The sequence below is a fragment of the Crocodylus porosus genome, unplaced genomic scaffold, assembly GCF_001723895.1.
Source record: "Crocodylus porosus isolate Cpor-Errol unplaced genomic scaffold, CroPor_comp1, whole genome shotgun sequence".
NCBI classification, from domain to species: Eukaryota; Metazoa; Chordata; order Crocodylia; family Crocodylidae; genus Crocodylus; species Crocodylus porosus.
In genome coordinates, this window is record NW_017728949.1 from 8,436,186 (window position 1) to 8,455,349 (window position 19,164).

The window sequence follows — 19,164 nt, forward strand, 5'->3', positions numbered from 1 at the left end:
CACACCCTCCAGCCTGCTGGCCACTGCAGTGAGCCAGGAGATGGGTGATTTCCCCCAGCCATGCCCTCTCTTCAGTCTCCAGCCAGCTGAGGAAGGTGGGGGGAACCCCCCCATTTGGTCCCCAGTTTCCCCCAGTGCTTAGGAAGGGAGGGTGAGCCCCCAGCCAGGCATTTCATCCTCCCCCTGTCCCTGGACCTGGTCCCCCTAGCAACGCCTGCTCCTCAGTCTGGCTGGAAGAGGGTGAGGGAGAACCCCCCCAACCCTGCACTGAACCCCCGACCTCTCCCTGGTGTGGGCATAAAGAGGGATGGTGGAAGCCCCCAGCAAGGCATTTCTCCCCCTCTTCTCCCCCGCACCCAGAGCTGGAGCCGAGCCAGTCACCTGCCTACCCCTCCTTGGCCAGCTGGCTGGCTGAGGTGGGGGCAGGGGGAATGCCCCCACCCTGCCCAGCTCTGAACCTCCACCCAGCCTGTGCCCAGCAGGACGGGAAGCCCACAGTGGGAGATTTACTTCCCCAACCCCATCTGGGAGCCAGGCTGATTCCCTCAGCCAAGGAGGAGCCAGGGCTGCCACCCCGGGGGATGGAAAAGTCACCCAACTGTGAGTTAAGTTGAACTGGGAGGGAATCTGGGACAGAAGTTCCATAAACTGGTTTAACCTAAATCAGTTAAGTCTAATACTACATCCATCCAGGTTTATTTTAAATCAGTTTCAGCCATTTTGAAAATGGTGTAAGTGTACTGAAATGTTCTGTTCTGTTACAGGTTTAAACCAGTTCCTGATCACTTAAACTGGTTTGTGTAACTTGTGTTCCTAGCCTAGGAGACTGCTGAGAGTCACTTGGGAGATAAATGATAGGGCATTCATTAAAATAAATATTAAATGTTGAATCCAATTTATACAGTAGTCTAGTGGGTTTTTAAAATGTAATAGTAATGTGCATGTGCCTTCCTGACATAAAGTTTATGCACCGCAATCCATAACTGATATATGCAAACACGTGGGCATGTTCTCATTGTGTGTCGTGGGCACGTTGGCATTCCGGAAACCTCCCAGAATAGATTCAAACAGAGTTGGCAACCCTAACTTCCCCCTAGGTTTTAATTTTTTGTTCACTAGTTTCCATCTTTTGTGCTTGACTGCACATGACATTGAGACAGTATGGGCCTGACCCACTCTCCAGTGAAAATCTTTCCATTGCCTTCAGGGGACTTTGGATTAGGCCCTTTGTACTTGAGGGAAAATCAAAATGTCTAGTCTAAAATTATGGTTCTGATTGTTTGTAACTAAGCAAATCGAATCGAAAACAGTAGGTTAATATGATGTAGAGCAAATCACTGCGCAGTGATTAAACGTTCTACCTCATTAGGACCCAAACCCAAAACCCATTAAAGGGAACTTTTTTTAAAGCTTGTGGTTCCATCAAATATTTTTTCAGTTTGTAAAATGAGACAGTCTAATTTGAAATCTGACTTTCATTCATATATTGGCAAAACTCTGACTCTTAGCCAGGAGAATACAGCTAGCCCCACACCCAAAGCCCATAGTTATGCAGACTAAATAGATCAGAAACAACTGTGACACTCCCCCTTCTCCACCTCTTTTCTTGCACCTTTCTCCAGACCAATAGAGGGAAACTCAAGGAGGGCTTTAAACGTTTTTGTGCTTATAGAGGACAACTCTGAAAGAAGGAGAAGAAAATCACTGGATCATGAGCGACTATTTGTCTGGCTCCCTAATTACTCACTGCAGTGCCAGCTTCATAAGTCTGATTGACTGCCTAGGAGACTTGATCTGTTCCTCATTTTCAGCTCTGGCAAGGATACAGATTGCGGTAAATGTCCTCAGTTTTAACATAGTGAGATTCTTTTCTTCATCCTACAATTCAGGCATCTCTGGTATTTTCCATTGATTTTTATAGTTGAAGGAACAGTGAAAAACATGTTTTGAAGCATATTCTACAGGAAATGCACAGCAATCATTTACCTGTATGGCGGGGAAAGCCCTCAAAAAAGAACGTAAATGTGAGTAATATAAACTCTGTTCACTTTGTTTTACAGATAGTCTTGCTGGTACTTTAAAGAAACAGGGATCTAACTGTTAAGTAGTAATCTGCATAGCGGGTAAGGAGAAAGTATAGGATCATAGGGAAATAGACTATAAATTACTGTGCAAATCATTTTGTCCTGTGTAGGGTCTGTGATGAAGTGTATCTTAGACTGTATAGTTCTCTCCACTGGCTTATTGCATCCCTAGTTATTGAGGATCAGCCAGCAATTTTGTTGATGCTTTTGCTTCTTCTAGAGCATGAATGAAAATACTAAATAAGGTGGGATTTAGCATGATACTTGTCTTTGACATTAGACATTTCCCTCAGTTTGATATATCATGTTTCAAGTATGATCATTTTTAATTAAACAAATAGTCAGCACTTATATGTAAAACGATACTGAGAATAAAATTTGAGAAACCTAGAACTTACATGTTACACAGAAATACAGGGGGGAAATCTAGCCTCATTGATTTCTGCCATTAATTTCAATGGGACCTGGCCAGGATAACACATACACAATCTAACTTCTAGCACATTCTTTTCATACATTCAGTTTTATAAATCTTTAAAAAAAAGTAATTCAATTTGTCTAGCAGGGCATAATTTTTAAATAGCTTATTGCTCAAGCTCCAGTCACTTTCTTGATGCTTGGAACATCTTTTTTAATAAGTGTTCCATTATTTTATTACTTATAGAAATGAAACCTGAACTTCTTAAAAGTGCTTTTAAGAAGGCAATTGGGAATTTCAAATTGATATCTAAATCTCCTGTTTTCTATATGTTGACCTTTATTACATCTGCGTTTCTTCTCACTTCTGTTTAACTTCTTGGAACTAATTGTCAGTGGTTCAGTGAGGTCATTAGCTGTATTCTTCAAATAAGGCAGATTTTGAAAAGGAGCATAGTATCCCACTGTTCTGGAGATAGCCTTTATTTCATTCCTTCCCCCTCCTTGATTATCTATGGATCTGCTTTTCTTTAATATATTTTTTCTTTGAAATATTTGTAAAAAGTTCATTCTGTTCCAGAATAACCCTTTGGCTAGCATTGCATCACCTGGGGGTTTTCTGCCTTCTAGCCTTTTCCCAGTTTTCTTAAAGATTGCCTGTCCCTGCTGTCCCTTCTTTTAGGATCTTTGTGTTTTCTCCTATGCTTCTGAATTTTAATCATTCTTCTCTGCATCTGGCTCACTGGCTTTCTTAATTAAGTAAAATTTGGTTTCTTGAAATCTAATATCCTTGTCCAACTGATGAATAGCTTCACAGAACACAAGAGTAAAAGATTGGGGTGGGCTTGGCAAAAGCAGGCTGCATTGGTATAACTTTCACCCTTTGAAGTCAATGGGCAGTTTTTTCACTGACTTCAAAGGGATCAGCATTAGGCCAGTTACAAAAGCTGTCTCCCCAGAAGATTGCTGTGCTGGGAATGTGCTCACAGAACACCCTTGTGTAGGACAGTTAGTGGAAACATTTAGCTCAGTGTTACAGTTGGCTTTGCAAACTGCTTTCGTTACATTTGGTTGTAGGGGATTCATCATGGGTGGGTTAGGAACATTTTGGTTGGATACAACTTGAACATGAAGTTCATGTTAAAAGGCAAGGCAGCTTCAAGCTATGGACTTTTGGTGAGCTTGGCTCTGTATTGTCTAATTTATTTAAATTTCTTCTGTCGCAATATGGATCTCAAAAGGCTGAAGAGAGTACAGGTCACATACTGCTGTAGTTTCTGTTAAAAGGTAAGAGGTTCTACTTTAGACAGTGTAGTGCCCAACCAGTGCACAGCTTGAAGGTGCTTATAAAAGTTTGCCACACCCAGTTTACAATCATATGGCTTGCTTTAAGCTGCATGATTGTAGACTGGGAGTGACACATGCAGGCATGCACCCACTGGTGGCAGGAACTGCACCAGAAACCTGCTGTAAGTAGCTTGAGGGGGAGGTCTTCGGGGAGGTGGTGGGTCCACAGAGCGGGTTGTCCATCTGCAGGTGGGCAAGTTGGATGGATAAAAATAGCCCAGCCAGGATGAGGGTGCAAGAACAGTGTAGCCCCAAGGCTCTGGTGAGTGGCTGAGCTTTTCCAGTGCCGGAGCCTCGCTCCAGACATGTACAATCTAAGTTAGTTGGCCTACTCAGGTGAACTAAGATCAGGCTTGCCATTTTTGGCTTGATTTAAACCCCACAAACATCTGCACAGATCAGCATTTAGATCCACATAACCCTCGGTAGTTTTATCTAGATGTAATGCCTGCTCATACCCTGTGCAACAGAAGCGTGTCTTTAGGGCTGCTACTATAGATAAGGGTGCTTAATACTAAGATTTGTTACTGTCCAGTAGCCTTTTGATTATCTGTGTGTGTTGTAGTCTCAGGCCTTCTCTTTACAGAAATCTTATTATTCAGAACAACTACAAAAAAGAGTAATGCAGTTCTGGACTCCATTAACAGAAGGATTATTGTAAGACATGGGAGGTAATAGTGCAACTCTATTCAGCACTAGTTGGGCCTCAACCGAAGGCACTAGTTAGTACGTTTCTGGGCTCTATTTTAAAAATGTCATGGAGAAGTTAGAGAGGTAGGCGGCCAAAATGATAAAGGGCTTAGAAGGCAAGCCACGCAAGGAGCGATTGAGAAAAAGAAGCGTGTTCAGCTTGCAGAAAAGGTTATTAAGATAGGACATGACAGCAATAGTCAAATACCTGAAAAGCTGTCATAAAGAAGAGGGAAAAGACCTGTGCTGTAGAGAATAGAACCTGTAACAATGGCTTGAAATTGCAACAAATAAGTTTAAACAGGATATTAGAGCTGTGTTTAACAGCTCTGTTTTGATTTGGTTTTGGATTCAATCATTTCAGAGGACAGTGATTCATTTTGGTGTTCTGGATCATGATCCTGTTTCATTTCGGCCAAATCTGTTTAGGAGATTCAACTCCACCAGATCTCCTCCAAATCTGTTTCAAACAGGCTGCAAGCTTCACACAGCCCTACTGCCCAGCCAGGTGGGGCTTGGAGCCAGGGGCTGCAGGGCCCCAGTGGGGGGAGGACAGGGCTGTAGGTGGCTCACCCAGGGAAGGGGGGGGCTGCTGCCCTCTGTGGAGGTGAGGAGACCCCCGTGCAGATCTCTGACCCCTGTCACACTGGGTCGCAGGGCAGAGTGGTGAGCAAACCTGCACGACCTGGTTCATCAGGGAGCAGAGATCCACGCCTGGGGTCTCCTCACCACTGCTGCCCACTCCACGCAGCCCCGCATCACTGGGGCAGTGCCAGGCAGGCAGTGGTGGTAAGGAGGCCCCTGGTGCAGATCTCTGCTCCCTGCGGAGCCAGGTCGCGTGGCAAGGCAGTGCTTGTCCCTGCTGTGCAACCTGGCTCCACTGAGAGCAGCGATTCATGCCAGGGTCTGCTCGACACCACTGCCCACCCCACACAGCCCCACGTTGCTGGGACAGCGTGGGTTGGGCACTGGCGGTGAGGAGCCCCCAGTGTGTATCTCTGCTCCCTGCAGAGCCAGGGTGTGTAGCAGGGCAGCAGCGTACAGCTGTTTCCCTATAAGCCCGGCTCCAAAGCTCAAAAATTTTCCAAAACATTTCCGAAACATTTCAGATGCCTCATTTCATTTTGGAGATGTTTTGCAGCCTTCTGTTTTGATTTGTGTTTGGTATTTTGTGTGCCAAAACAGCCCAGAACACCTCTGAAATGAAACAGCTGCCAACATTTCTCACAGCCCTTCTGGATAACGGGAAAAACTTCTTCGCTGTTAGAACTGACTACCCTAAAAGCCTAGGGATGTTTTGAAATCTCCTTCCTTGGGGTTTTTCAGGAAGAGGTTGGATAAGTATTGGTCAGGGTAGTTAGGAGTAGAAATACCTGGAGTGGGCTGTGAAATGCAATAATTAGAAGCCAGGGAAATGATTTAAAATGCTCTGCAGTCCAGAGCAGGTGGAAATTGGAAAAGATTGTGCTTAGCAGCATGGGAATGAAGTAGAGTTCCATAACTGGCTTGGTTATGAAACAAAATTAAAGAGCTGGAACAAGTTTATGGAGGGGGTAAGATGACCCAAAGGAGAGTTATGGCTCTCCAGATGGGGTGTGTAATGTATGGATTTTTGTTTGCAGTGGGGCAGAGTGGAGGGCATTTGGTTTTTCAGTGCTTCTGGGCTTTGCTGTTTGCCACATGGAGCGGGGGAAAAAATTTTCCCCTCCTGTTGTTGCAGGTGATGGGGTGGGGGGGGAGGATTCTTCTCATTTTCCTCAGAAGCATTGGGTGTTAGCTGCAGGCAAGGCTGGGGATTTTGGTGGGGGTGTGCTGAGGCTCCAGCTGGGACTCAAGGATCCGTTCTGTCAGGGTCAGACCAGTTGCCACAGTTAGGATCTGGAAGGAATTTTACCCTACTCTCAAATTGGCAAGGAGAAGGAGCGTTGCTTTCCTTAAGCAGGGAACATGTTTTTTTTCGTTGGATCTCTCAAATGTATTTAATAATTACCTCCTGTCTTTGCAGTGGTAGGGCATTGACAGTGTTTCTGCTCCCTTTCTTTATCCATGGCAAGTTAGGGTGTTCTTGGTGGTTTGTAGCATTTTCCATAGTAGTTGTGTAAAAAGGTTGTTTTTGCAGTTTAAAGAATAGGTCAGAGAAACACTTATATAGGATGGTTTAGATAAAGTTGATCCTGCCTTGAGCAGAGAGTTGGACTAGGGCTAAGTACAGGCATTCAGGAAGTTAAATCAGGTTCAAAACAGTTGCCCAATTTAAACCTAGCTCGTCCTGGTGCCGACCTTACACTTACAGACCTGGTCTCAGTGACCAACAATCAGTCTAAACCTATAACTGTACAGAAATTCCAGAACCAGGTTTAAGATAAACCTGGATTACACTCATTCAGACCTGTGCATGGATCTTCTGTACGCTTTCCTTGCACAGCCCCAGGGCTGGGAAAACTCAGCCACTAGCCCCAGGGCTGCTCTTTTCACCCCCCAACCCTGTACTGGGCTATTTTTTGCCTCTCCCCCCAGCCCAGCTAGCCCTCTCAACCCCCATCCCACAAGCTGCTCTGGGTGCAGCCACTCTTACCTGTATTTGCTGCTGCTGGAACTGAGCAAATAAGTCCTGATGCAGGGAGGGGCAGGAGAAATGGGGGAATAGGTTTGCTATGGATGGGTCAGGGGGCTAAAAGTAGCTCCTGATCCCCCAAAGCTCCCCCATGGACCCAGCCAGACTCTCCCAGATCCCAGCAAAACCCTGTGGGTTGTACCTGCCCCCCTCACCCTACCCGCAGATCATGCTTGCCCCCCCCCATCCCACCCATGTGTCACACCTGCCTCCCCCAACCTCATCCATGGGTCTCATCTGCTTCCCTAGCCCACCTGCAAGTCATGACTGTCCCCCCCAGCCCTCATGGAAAAAAATGAGACCCTCCTTGGCTCTAGAGATTTCCTTACTTTATTTTTCCTAAGGCCAGGGTTGAAGCACACATGGGCTAGCATGGCCTACACCCTGCAGATTCTGGCTATCCCAGCTCATTTACTTGTACTACAGCAGTGCCCAGAGACCTGACTGGAGAAAGAGAACCCAATGTTCTTGGTGCTATGCATGTACCTAGTAAGAGATAGTCCCTGTTTCAAGGATCTTTCATCTTAATTAGACAAGAAAGATAAAGGAAATAAAATTACCCTCATTTTATTAATGAGGCACAAAAGGATGAAGTGACTTGCACAAGGTTACCAAGGAAATTTGGTGGCACTGCCAACTGAATCCACGTCTTCTAAGTTCTGGCTTGGTGCCAGAAATGCACAAGCATCTGTTTAATTCACAGTCAGCTACTCTGTGTATAAACAAAGGACCTCAGTATCTAATTCTGCACTACCAGACCCCTTTGCCACTGCTAAATTCACTGAAGAGAGTGGTGACAGAGTGGGAAAGAACATACCCTTAAGGCTGCTGCTGAGTATTTCTTCATAATTAGATATCACTAGAATCAGAAAGGAATGAGGGATGAGAAATGTCACAGTTCATTAACCATGGAGACATGACATTTCAAGAGGATGTAGTATCTGTTTTTGTTATTTCAAGGGCCTTCATAAAAGCTTTGACAGGGAACCAAAAACTACAGTGGAAAAAGCAAAGTGACTTTCTAAAATTCTTTGAAACGGTGTACATTAAGTGTATAAGAAAAAATCATAAAGACTCTCTTTTCTTTTCAGTTTTGTATTTAACACTGTTAAGACCCTGCTTCCGTACTTACCCACTTTGCATTTTCCTATGCTGTTATTTAACTTAATAATTTTTGTGATGAAGTTGGATTAAATTAAATGGCAAAAAATAAGCAACGCTAAAAAGTGCACCTGGCATGATGGGATTTATGCTGTATTCTAAGTGCCTTGATTTGTGACATTATGCATTATGGCTAGTAGTCATCACTGCTGTGAACACAAAGATATATTGTGACTCACTCTCAATGTTTCTACTAGCATTATAAACTGTGAGAGCACTTGATGAATAACAGAGAGTCAAGAATGGAGTCACCCATGTTTCAGTCTGTAACCATCTATTATGTACACTGAGCCAAATTCTGACCCCAGATACATACAACTACCACTGAAGCCCGCCCACTGTATTTATTTTTAAAGATAAAAGCACTTCTGTTACTTTCACAAAGGACTTTCTGTAGTATGGCCCATTATAAGAATGTGAACACTCTTCCAAAATAGTTTGAAGAGAAGGAAGAAGTGTTCAACTTGGATGAGGACCAGACACTTCAGATAATAGCATTAGGATTATTAGACTGGGGACAAGAACCATCACTTTTATCAACAGGATTTTCAAAAATGCTTTCACTCTGCTTTCCACTTATATAATCCTTCTCAACATGAAAACCCTTGGCTACTCTGTACTCATTTCTGTAGAGAATAACTGCTGGAGTTAGAATCTGATATGCGTACAAGATCCTCTAAAGGCAGTGGTAAGGCCCTTATGGACTCCAGTGGGCCTTTGGATCAGGCTCAAAATGCCTAGGATGGACAGTTTGATTCAATAGATAGAAGTTCTTAATAGAGTTTGCTCAACATAAAAAAGAAACAGAATTGAGTGCCGCCTCCTTTTTTTCACAGAGCAACCTAATTTCTGCCCTTAAATTACAGTTTCAGTGAACTCCATTGATTTTTGTTGAGTGTTAACATGTTTTTCCAGAGGGAAGAATTTGGCCTGTGACCTTATGCTTTTGGAAAGACCTTTGATTATAAAATGTTTATGAATAGATGACTGTACTGTAGCTTCCTGTCTCTCATTGTATCAACCAAAACCTCTTTCATAAGGATTACAGAAGAACATAAGGGGAGAGGAGAAACCAAAGAGCAGGGCCTAGTTAAAATGAAAGTTAATATTTCTATAATTGACTGAGATACAGAAGTTCTTTTAATCTCAAGATACCTTGTCATTCTTTTAAACCTGCCATTTTCAATGCAGAGTAGAAATGTTCTGCTCAAAACTAAAGCCACCTACAACAGTCTTTACTCAGTCAAACTTCCTGATGGAAGCATGCTAGTTAGTACCTGATACATACAGTGCTGTTTCTATAAATACCAAGGTTTCAGAAAGAAGGTAACAGGGGAATATATATGTTACTTCCTTTTATAAGGGATTAAATAGAGTGACTGGCTGCTGTGAAAGGCTACTGATATTTACATTTCAGCAAAACTTTACCCTAAAAGAAAAAAGTAAGTAGTTTAAAAAGCTATTGATACTAAACTACAACATATGATTAGAGTGAGTCAGAATTATTTTCATTAATAAATGATAGATTTGGCTGTTTGCTGTGGGTGTGTCTACATGAGATGCTTTACTGCATGTTAGACTAATCTGCTGCTCAGTAAAGCATCACAGTCTACACATGCACAGCAATTACTGTGCAGTAGATTAGTCTAATGTGCCATTTTCTAGTACTTGTTGATAGTTACTAGAAATCAGCACATTAAACTCACATGCCAAAGTGCATGTGTAGATGCTCCTGGTCAGCCTAGGCAACAGGGACCCACATGGGGCAGGGAGAGCTGTCCCAGCTTGGGGGGATGCTGTCTTCCAGCCATGTGGAGATTGAGGCAGCTGCCTGGCAGTTGGGACAGCTTTCCCTGCCCCATAGAAATCAGGACAGGTCCCAATCTGCTTGGGACTGGCAGGCAGCCACCCACCTAGCCATGACAACAGCTCCCCCAGCCTCTTGGGGTTTGGGGCCCACCCCAATCTCTCCGTGGCTAGGGAGCTGCCCACCAAGCCAGGACAGCTTCCCCTCCTACCCTACCCCACACAAATTGGGGCTGCCTCCCAAGCTGGGAAACTAGGGGTTGGCACCATGGACTGGGCTGCTCCTGTTAAGTGTAATTTGCTCCTGATGTGGGTGCCCATGTGGATGTGTACCCAGGAGCACTTTAATCAGCCTGAATTTTCTGTGGAGAAAATTCAGATGCATTAATTGCGCATGTAGACATGCCCTGTGTGTACAAACCAACTGATTCTGATTCTCATGACTACATTGGATTTTCCTGACTGGTAGGTTTGATGACCAATTTGTGGTTGTTTGTGAACTGTTCTCTTAGACTTTCAGCCTTTGTTATTCATGATATGTAACCAACAATCTATAGGTTTGCTTTACTGCAGTAAAAACTGTTCTGTGTCCAGATTTTACATCAAAATATAGTCAAAATAAGGCACAGTTTAACCTTGATGTAGCTATTCTAAATTAAGCCTGTACCTCCTTGCTTACTATCAGGTTAACTTTACTGCCTTATCTGGTTAGGGCTAGATATGGACATTACACATAAACTGGTTTAAAACTGTAGCAGAATAGATATTCAGTGCACATAAACCAGGTTGAAAATGGCTGAAACTGGTTTGAGAGAAACCCGGTTGAATGTAGTATCAAACTTAACTGATTTGGCTCAAGCTGGTTTATGCAATGTCTGTCTCAGACCCCTTCCTGGTTTAAGATAAACCAGACTCCCCCAGCATCCCAGCATGCTCTCTGGGTTGGGCAAGGACTGTCTCCTCCCCTCTGCTCCCTGGCCAGAGCTCCTGCAGAGACTGCAGGCACAGCAGGGTCTGCCTGGCTTCCCCCTGCCCTGAGCCCCGCTCCCACTGCTTGCTGGACAAGAAGGGATCCCCTCCTTCCTCCCTCCCATTTCCCACGGGACAGACCCCAGCCTCATGGACCCCAGGCATGTGGTATGCTAGCAAATGTTGAGAGGTGTCTGTGTGTGTGTGTGTGTGTGTGTGTGTGTGTGTCTCCAATTTCGCAGGGACAGGTAGATAGAACAATGACAGTTAAGGATTTTTGGAAGCTAATCAACACGTCAGCTGTTAAGCTGTTTAAGAAGAGTTTAAATAATGGAGAGAAGCTATTGTTTTGCTGATGAGGTGTTAAACACTGTTATCAGCCCCTTCCCCCTGCCCTATGGCTTGCTTGCCTGTCAGTTTGCTGCAGACATTATAGAGAAGCAGGGGGGGAGATTGAAAGACTCTGTATCAGCAACAGATGCATGCACTGCACACACCCCCTTGCCTCGGAGTGCTAGCAGGGAGCTGAGGTCTGGCAACACACCTGCCCCTTGAGCAGGCAGCAGGGAAAAGCCGGGGACTGTACAGGCCAACCTCCAGAGGTCCTGCTAGGGTCTGGCCACGCCTACCACAGCTCAGCACTGTAGGAGAGAAGGAAGAGTTGCTCTAGTGCCCCCCACCTTCTAGCCTGAGCCACTGCAGGCATGTGCCTGAATTTCCTCAGTCCAGAGAGAAGTCTGTGCAGTTACAAACTGGTTCAGCCTAGCCAGGTTAGACCAATCTGCAAAAATTGCATCAATTCAGGCTCAGGGTTTTTAAATGTCTGTCCCTAGCCCAGGAGTTTACACTGAGATAGCCACCTCTCAATGTAAAACCACACTATTTAGTGCAGTGACAAAAATGCCTAGCACCATTCTACCGTGTCTGCTTCCTGCTTGGAGGACTGAAAGATTCTGAACAGGAGAATACCAGATGAAGGGTATGAACTTACTTTTATTCAGATATGTAACTACCTTTATTCAAAAGAGAATGCAAGTGCTTGTATGAAAAACAACTATTCCCTAAATAGTTGGTTATACAAAAAGAAATTTGTGTAACTATCTGCAAATTGCCATAGAAAGGGATATGAACATCTATAGGAACGTTCTGCCATGTATAGCAGGTGGTAGTCAAATCCTTGGGAAAGCAATTGACTTTTTTTGTTCTGCTTGTACACTGGTTAATACAACAGGGTCCTGGTTGGTGACAAAGTCTCCTTGGTGTTACTGCAGTACAAACAGTAATTAACAATAACAGGAATTATTTAAGAAAATTATCACATTCTTCTTCTCTGTCAACACCACGAGGTATTGTTGCTGCCCTAAAGAATGATTCACTTGCAGTTATTTGTCTCCATGTTTAACTGTAATCACTAAATTAAAAAAAAACCTGATCAATACATTAACTCCCATTATGAACTTAGTGCCAGAAGCTCTAAGCCTGGTCCATTGGGGTCAAGTTCTGGACCAGAGTTTTGTAATTATTTTTGTTAGTTTCTTTTACAGAAGCTTTGATGTTTTCAGAAGCACAAGCATAGCAAACTTTTGCTTCTAAAGCTCTTGCCTCTCTACGAGTTGAGTTTTCCTGAAGATGCTGTTGGGAATGTATATGTGTTATATTAGTGTTGCAGACTGAGCCAGGGAAATCACATCTTGAGCACTGCTGATATCTCCTATTACTGCATTACAGGACAGGTGGTAAAGGAGAGGAAATATGGCAGATGATAGGAAGGAGGAAGCCAAGGCACCACACTGGACCTCAAGTCAACTAGCAGAGGCTTCTTCACACCCACATTCTCCAGAAATTAAGGAACAAGCTGGTGCAGGTGCCGGACTGGTCAGAAGTGCCAATGGATTTCCATACAGGGAGGATGAGGAAGCAAGCTATGGCGAACGTGAGCAACCAGGCACATATTCTAGAACCAAAGAGAATGGGATCAATGGAGAACTATCCACAGGAGACAGAGAAACCGCAGGTAACAAAACCAGACTCCTGCCCATCCTCCCCTTCTTTTCTCATATCTAGCTTTGAATGGGAGGCTAGAGTTTTGGCTTTTGTTTGGGGTTTTTCTGGTCTCTTTTATTGGACCAATAGTTGGAAAGAGAAATTGAACAAGCTTTCAGGCATAAAACACCCTTCTTCAGCTGTAGGAAAGAGCTGAAGTGCTTATCTAAACTTGAATGCTTGTCCAACTACTCTTCCAATTCTACACTTGGTCCAGTAAAAGATACCACAAAAAACCAAAACTTCGCCTCCCATACCTTTTCTTGGACCATCATGGCTATAGCAACACGTCAGTCCTGTCGCATCTGGCTTTGAAGTCAGTTTGGTCTGAAAGTGAACATAGTACATTTTCCCACCAGTGAGAGGGGAGACAAGGTGTTTGCTTTTATAAGGATAGGAAAAAACCTTGCATGTTCCTGGGACCACTTATGGCTGTGTTGGCCCCAGAACAGAAAAGTCTCACATCACCCTTCCAGTCAGGGTTCAGCCAGTGACTGAATGTCCTGCCACTTTTCTGCCAGTTATTAGGTGGCGCAGGACAACCATTTAGATGTGCTTTGTGATGTCCTGGGACAAACTGTTAGCACTTCTTATCCTGTGAAACCTTTTAGGGTTTATCCAAATACAACAGGCATGGGCGTCTGAACAGTCACACTTTGTCCTGAGAGAAAATGTTTTCCTGGGATAAATGTGACATCTGTTTGTAGCCTAAATGCTTCTTTGTCACCCTATCGATAGCTCCCATGCAAAATAATAAGCTTGTAACATAAAGCCATGGGATTTAGTGAAATAGCCCTAGCCATTCATGACAAAGACCATCATTTCACAAATTAGTGAAATGCTACCACAATCAAGCCTCTGAGCAGTAGTCTAAATATTAACTAATATGTCATCTTGGGTCTGGTGTCCGACTGATGGAATCCAGGCATAACCTTACTAAAGCTAGTAGAAAACCTTGTGTAGGAGAAATGAGAGTTTAATCTGTTATGGTATCATGGAACATGAAAAGCAACATATGTTGCTGCATGCAGTGTCCCTGTTTTCCTTTAGCTAAGACAAATTCTGGAGACTTTACTCAAGGAGGAAAACCCTACTGAGCCTGAGTAGGAGTATTTAATCTGCAAGCATATCACCCTTTGCAATCATTGGGGGGTTTGCAATCATTGGGGGGTTTGTCTGTGAATAAATTCTATAGGCAGTTTATAAAGACTTGAAGATTTGGCTGTATCTGGGGGGGAAAAAAAAAGCCCAGAAAGCATGTTGTAGAAAATGAAAGAATTATGCAAAGAGGCTTCCCCTTTTAGAAATAAGTATTTTTTTTCTTTGCAAAACTCCTACTTTAATACCCAAATGTACAGTGGAAAGGGAAGTTATCTCTTTTACAGACACCAGCGTCATTGATGTATGCATCGATGCATGCTAAGAGGATAATCATAGCACCATTTACTAACTGTTCAAGAACATTTTATGAGATGCTATCTATAATTTCTTTGCAGTTAGACAATTTTGAGTTTTCAGGCCCTAAAGTAGTTTCATAAGGGATTGTATTGGAATGATATGCCTTCTTAAAAATATGTAGATTTAGTTTTTAAGAGATTATCCTTGTGGATAGCAACAATTTGAAGACGTTAAGGTGAAATAAATGCCTGCGTGGTCAATAATGTAAACCTGTGGTGGTGCTTGTTTGTGTGAAAGATAACAGAAACTATTTTTTTCCCCATTCACCAACTTTAGTCCATATATAAGCACCAAATAGGCATGCAGAGTTCCTTTTAAAAAAAAAAATCACTCCATCACTTGCATTTTCAGATCATCATATTATTTATTATGTCTGATCCTAGCCACTGTAAGAAAAGAAGAATAGTGCAAAGGATAGGTGCTAGCCTAAAGCTTGAGCATTCTGGTTTCAGTCCCTTGATCTGCCACTGATGATTTTTGTGATCTTTGGCAAGTCATTTTGGGCCTGATCTGAAAACACTTAGGCACCTAGGGCATGTCCGGATGCAGCCATGCAGTATGCGACGCCACAAACACATCTGCAGCACCACATATTACACAGTCAGCTGTTCTCTGCACTGCAATGTCGCGCTGCCCATGCATGCACTGCTCCTTTTCTTTTTTCCCCCATTCAGGACTCAAAACAAACTGTTGGGGGAAAAAAACTGAGCAGCACATGCGGCTAAAAAGCAGAGCCAGGCTGCCCAAAGCCATGCTCTGCTGCCAGCATGCTCTGTGTGGCAGGATTGCTGCAGCTGCAGCCCCAGAAGGCCCCCAGGACCCCAGGTAAAGCTGCTGGAGCCAGCTCAGTGCTGACTCTAGCCTCCCCTACAGCCCCTGGGGTAACTTGCCATGTGCTAAAGTGCATGTGGCATGGATATTCCCTGGGGACAAGTAGAAAGGTGTGCTGCTGCTACTTCTCCCCGGTGAGCCAAAGGTCTGTGCTTATCTGGACATGGTCTTAAAGTGCAATAGTGACAGAATTTAGGCACTTAAGTTCAAGTCTAACTGCATAGGTTAATTTTTAGCTACCTAAGTTTTTGCCAGAAAATTTACTTGGTGCCTACAGTTTTGCTTGTGTTGCCAGAGTTCAGAGGTGCCATCATCTTGCTCAGCATCTTTGCACCTATTTTATAACAAAGCCTGTTTGGGATTCATGAACTAGGCATCCCTGCTCTCAGAGTTCCCCGAGCGAACTGATATGATAAAGATTGCTAGCTGAAACAAAAACACTCCACCCTAACACTGAAACTAAGGCGAAAATAACTGTATTGTGGAAGCATGTATACTTGATCGCTGCAGCTAATATTTTTTGTTTGCACAGTTAAAAATTGCCTTTATTTTTATCCTTTAGCCTCTATCTAAGATTTATTGAGTCTGACCTCAATATTGGAATCCTCTGAGTCTGGCTGTAGCATTGGTTTTGGTTGATTTCATTCAGTAGCATACTGATAATGGCTGCATTATTGAACAGCAGTGTCCCCTTTAAAATGGAAGAGAACTAACCTGATGACAGAAAGCATGCTGCAGGATATAAGGGCAGCCTCAGGGTCTGATCCTGCATCCATTTTTGTCAGTGGAAAAAAACTGTATGGGGCAGGATCCATCTTTAAAATTGTCAAATATCCCTTTGAAAATCATTCTTGCTAGCCTTTCACCTTATAAAAGTAAGACAAGTTAGTAATGCAGGAGCTCCTTCAAATATCCATCCATCCATCCACCCTCTGCATGTGTGTGTGTTCACTTCTGCTTTCTTGTTGAGAAGTAAGAAACCGATTTAGGCAATGTGAACTGTGCTGTGAAAATACATGCATCACCCATCTTATCCAACAAGACTAAACTGTGGGCAGTAATATCTTCTGAATGATTCCTTTGTATTGATTGTGTTATTTTATTTCCAGTTATTGAGAACAGGACAGGTCCATGATTCCACACGGCTCAGATGGATTCAGAATGGAGGCAAGGGGAATGCGACAACACCCCCTTAAGCTCTTATATGCTGTGAGCTCTCTGAGGTCAGCAGCATGTCGGCACAGCTCCTGCTGAAGTTCTGCACATGCTGTGAACTATGTGAGCTCATCAGATGATCATCCCAGGCTCCTGTCACAACCCCTCCTTCCATGCAGCTCCAGAGCCAGGGGATGAGCATGGCTCCCCCTTCTCCCCCCTTCCCCCAACACTGAATTCAACTGCAGGGGGAAAAGAGGGAATGAGTAGCAGCAGTGGTAGCTCCCTGGGCTCTGGAGCTTTGTAAAAACAGGGGCTGCCAGACCCCACACCAATCAGCTGATGAGCTCAGAGAGCTCATGGCACAGGCAGCACTCTGGCAGGAGCTGTGCTGACATGCTGCTGACCTCAGAGAGCTCACAGAGCACATGCACCATACAGCCGCCATACCACACACTTTCCCTCTGCTCCAAGCCCCTCCCTGATCCACCCCTACATACAGACACTCACACGCTTCAGTGGGTACTCAAGTCCAAGAATATAAAATCAGATGTTAAGTTCACTAGGCAAAATGTTTTCTCATCCTGGAAAATATGGATTATAAAGTTCATAAATATGTGCCTAACTTTGGAAAAACTGATCTCAATGGGCTTTGGAACAGGCCCCATATGAGGAGCATCGTGGTACTAATTAATTTCTGGGAAGGGTCTTTTGGCCAATAATGATGGCTGCCTCTTGGCTGGTAAAAAATCCTAGTCAGGAATATAGGGGAAAAAGCTACCAAACCTTAAGAGATATCACAGCTCATCTCCAGTTAATTCAACAAATCCAACGCATATTTAACTTGCAAAGAACTTTAAATCATAAAGTTTGTTTACTACATTTATAATTCATTTGTTATTAGATGTCCTTTATATTTAGTAATGCTATGATGAGTAACCTGTCAATTTTTTATAGTTTGAGGTAAAAGTAGCTGGAAGTCTTTTCCTCTTAAGTAGAGTTAATGTGTCTGTATGTATAGTGACTCAGTGGAAAAGGATTGGGTTACCTATGAAGTTATTTGTTGAATTGTTTTTTAACAAGCTTAGACAGGATAAATTGCCTGGAATCCCATTCTCTGGGTATTTTGTTCTCAAGTCAGGTAGTGTCAGAGGAAGAAACAGTTATTGGCCAGTGTGCTTAGTGAGGGATCATGACAGACTGATACATGGAGAAAGCTTCATTGGTGAGCACAACACCCAAAGGTTTGGGTCATGGAGAAACTGCTGAAAGACAGGAAAAGTTGATGTGGCTCATCAGTAAGTTGAGAGATCCTCCTCCTGAAGAACGTACGAATCCATAGGAGGAGTACATGTGACAGATGGGTGGGCTTTGAAATCAAGAATGTATGAGAGATTTTTGGTAAATGAGAAATTGGATTAACATAAGCAGTCAATCATGATTGTAAGGGGCTGGAAGGGACCTCGGAAGATCATTGGGTCCAGCCCCCCTGCACCAAGCAGGAAAGACAAGTAGGGTCAAGTGACCCCAGCAAGGTGACTGTCCAGTCTCCTCTTGAAGATCTCAAGGGTAGGTGATTGCACCACCTGTGGAGGGAGCTTATTCTACAGTCTGGACACCCTGGTTGTGAACAAGTTATTCCTAATGTTGAGTCTGAAATGGTCTTCCAGGAGACTGTGGCCATTGCTCCTGGTTTTCCCCAAGTGTGCCCTGGTGAACAGTTGTTCACCAACCCCTTAATGTACACCCCTGATGTAGCGGTAAGCTGCTACCAAGTCCCCTTGCAGCCTTTTCTTCTTCAGGCTGAAGAGTCCCAGGTCCCTCAGCCTTACCTCGTATGGCTTGCCTTGCAAGTCTCTGATCATACAGGTGGCCCTTCTCTGGACTCTCTTGAACTTTCCCACATCCTTGTTGAAGTGCAGCACCCAGAACTAGATGCAGTACTCCAGCTGCAGTCTCACTAGTGCCAAGTAGAGTGGAAGAATAATTTCCTTGGTTTTGCTGGAGATGCATGCCAGAGTATTATTTGCTCTGCTTGCTACAGTGTTGCACTGCCAGCTCATATTCATACTGTGGTCAATTATTACCCCAGGTCCCTTTCATTCATAGTGTTGGCCAGATTGGCATTGCCAAGCCTGTAGGTGTGCAGGGGATTGTTTGTCTTTACATTTTTCGGTGTTACACCTCATCTGGTTCTGATCTGCCCAACTTGCCAGCCTGTCTAGGTCCACTTGTATCTGCAGCCTATCTTCATGCGTGATCATGCTTCCCCATGATGATGGGAAGGAGGCGGGGTAGAGGATTTGATTTGGGCACCTGGGAATAAAAACAAATACTGTTCCCCTGGAATAGGAAAAGACTGAAAAGAAAAGAAAACTGAGGAGATTTAGTTCTGTTACAGTATGAATGTAAATGCTTCCTAACGAAATCATTTGTTTTACAAGTCTGTAGACTTATTTGGTCCAGCCAAGTTCAGCGGGTGCATTTAGGAAAGAATCTGGTGACCCCATTCCCTGGGTCAGTTTTTAAAACAGACAATTGGGTACATGTCTCCACACAGACGCAGCCGGGTGTCCTATGCTGAAAGGT

General features: G+C 43.9%; 1 protein-coding gene across 18 annotated transcripts in view; it reads left to right on the forward strand.

The window, feature by feature from the left end:
• The window catches only part of MAP2 (microtubule associated protein 2), a 364,315-nt gene that overhangs the window by 251,262 nt on the left and 93,889 nt on the right, over positions 1 to 19,164 (forward strand). For 17 of the 18 annotated variants that reach the window (XM_019553947.1, XM_019553954.1, XM_019553955.1 and 14 more), the window contains one exon: positions 12,817 to 13,102. In XM_019553947.1, coding sequence (XP_019409492.1) covers positions 12,841 to 13,102 — 262 coding nt within the window. In that variant the 5' untranslated portion in view covers positions 12,817 to 12,840. Of the gene's footprint in view, positions 1 to 1,921; positions 2,025 to 12,816; positions 13,103 to 19,164 lie in introns of all 18 variants that reach the window. The other variant, XM_019553948.1, reaches the window with a different exon arrangement.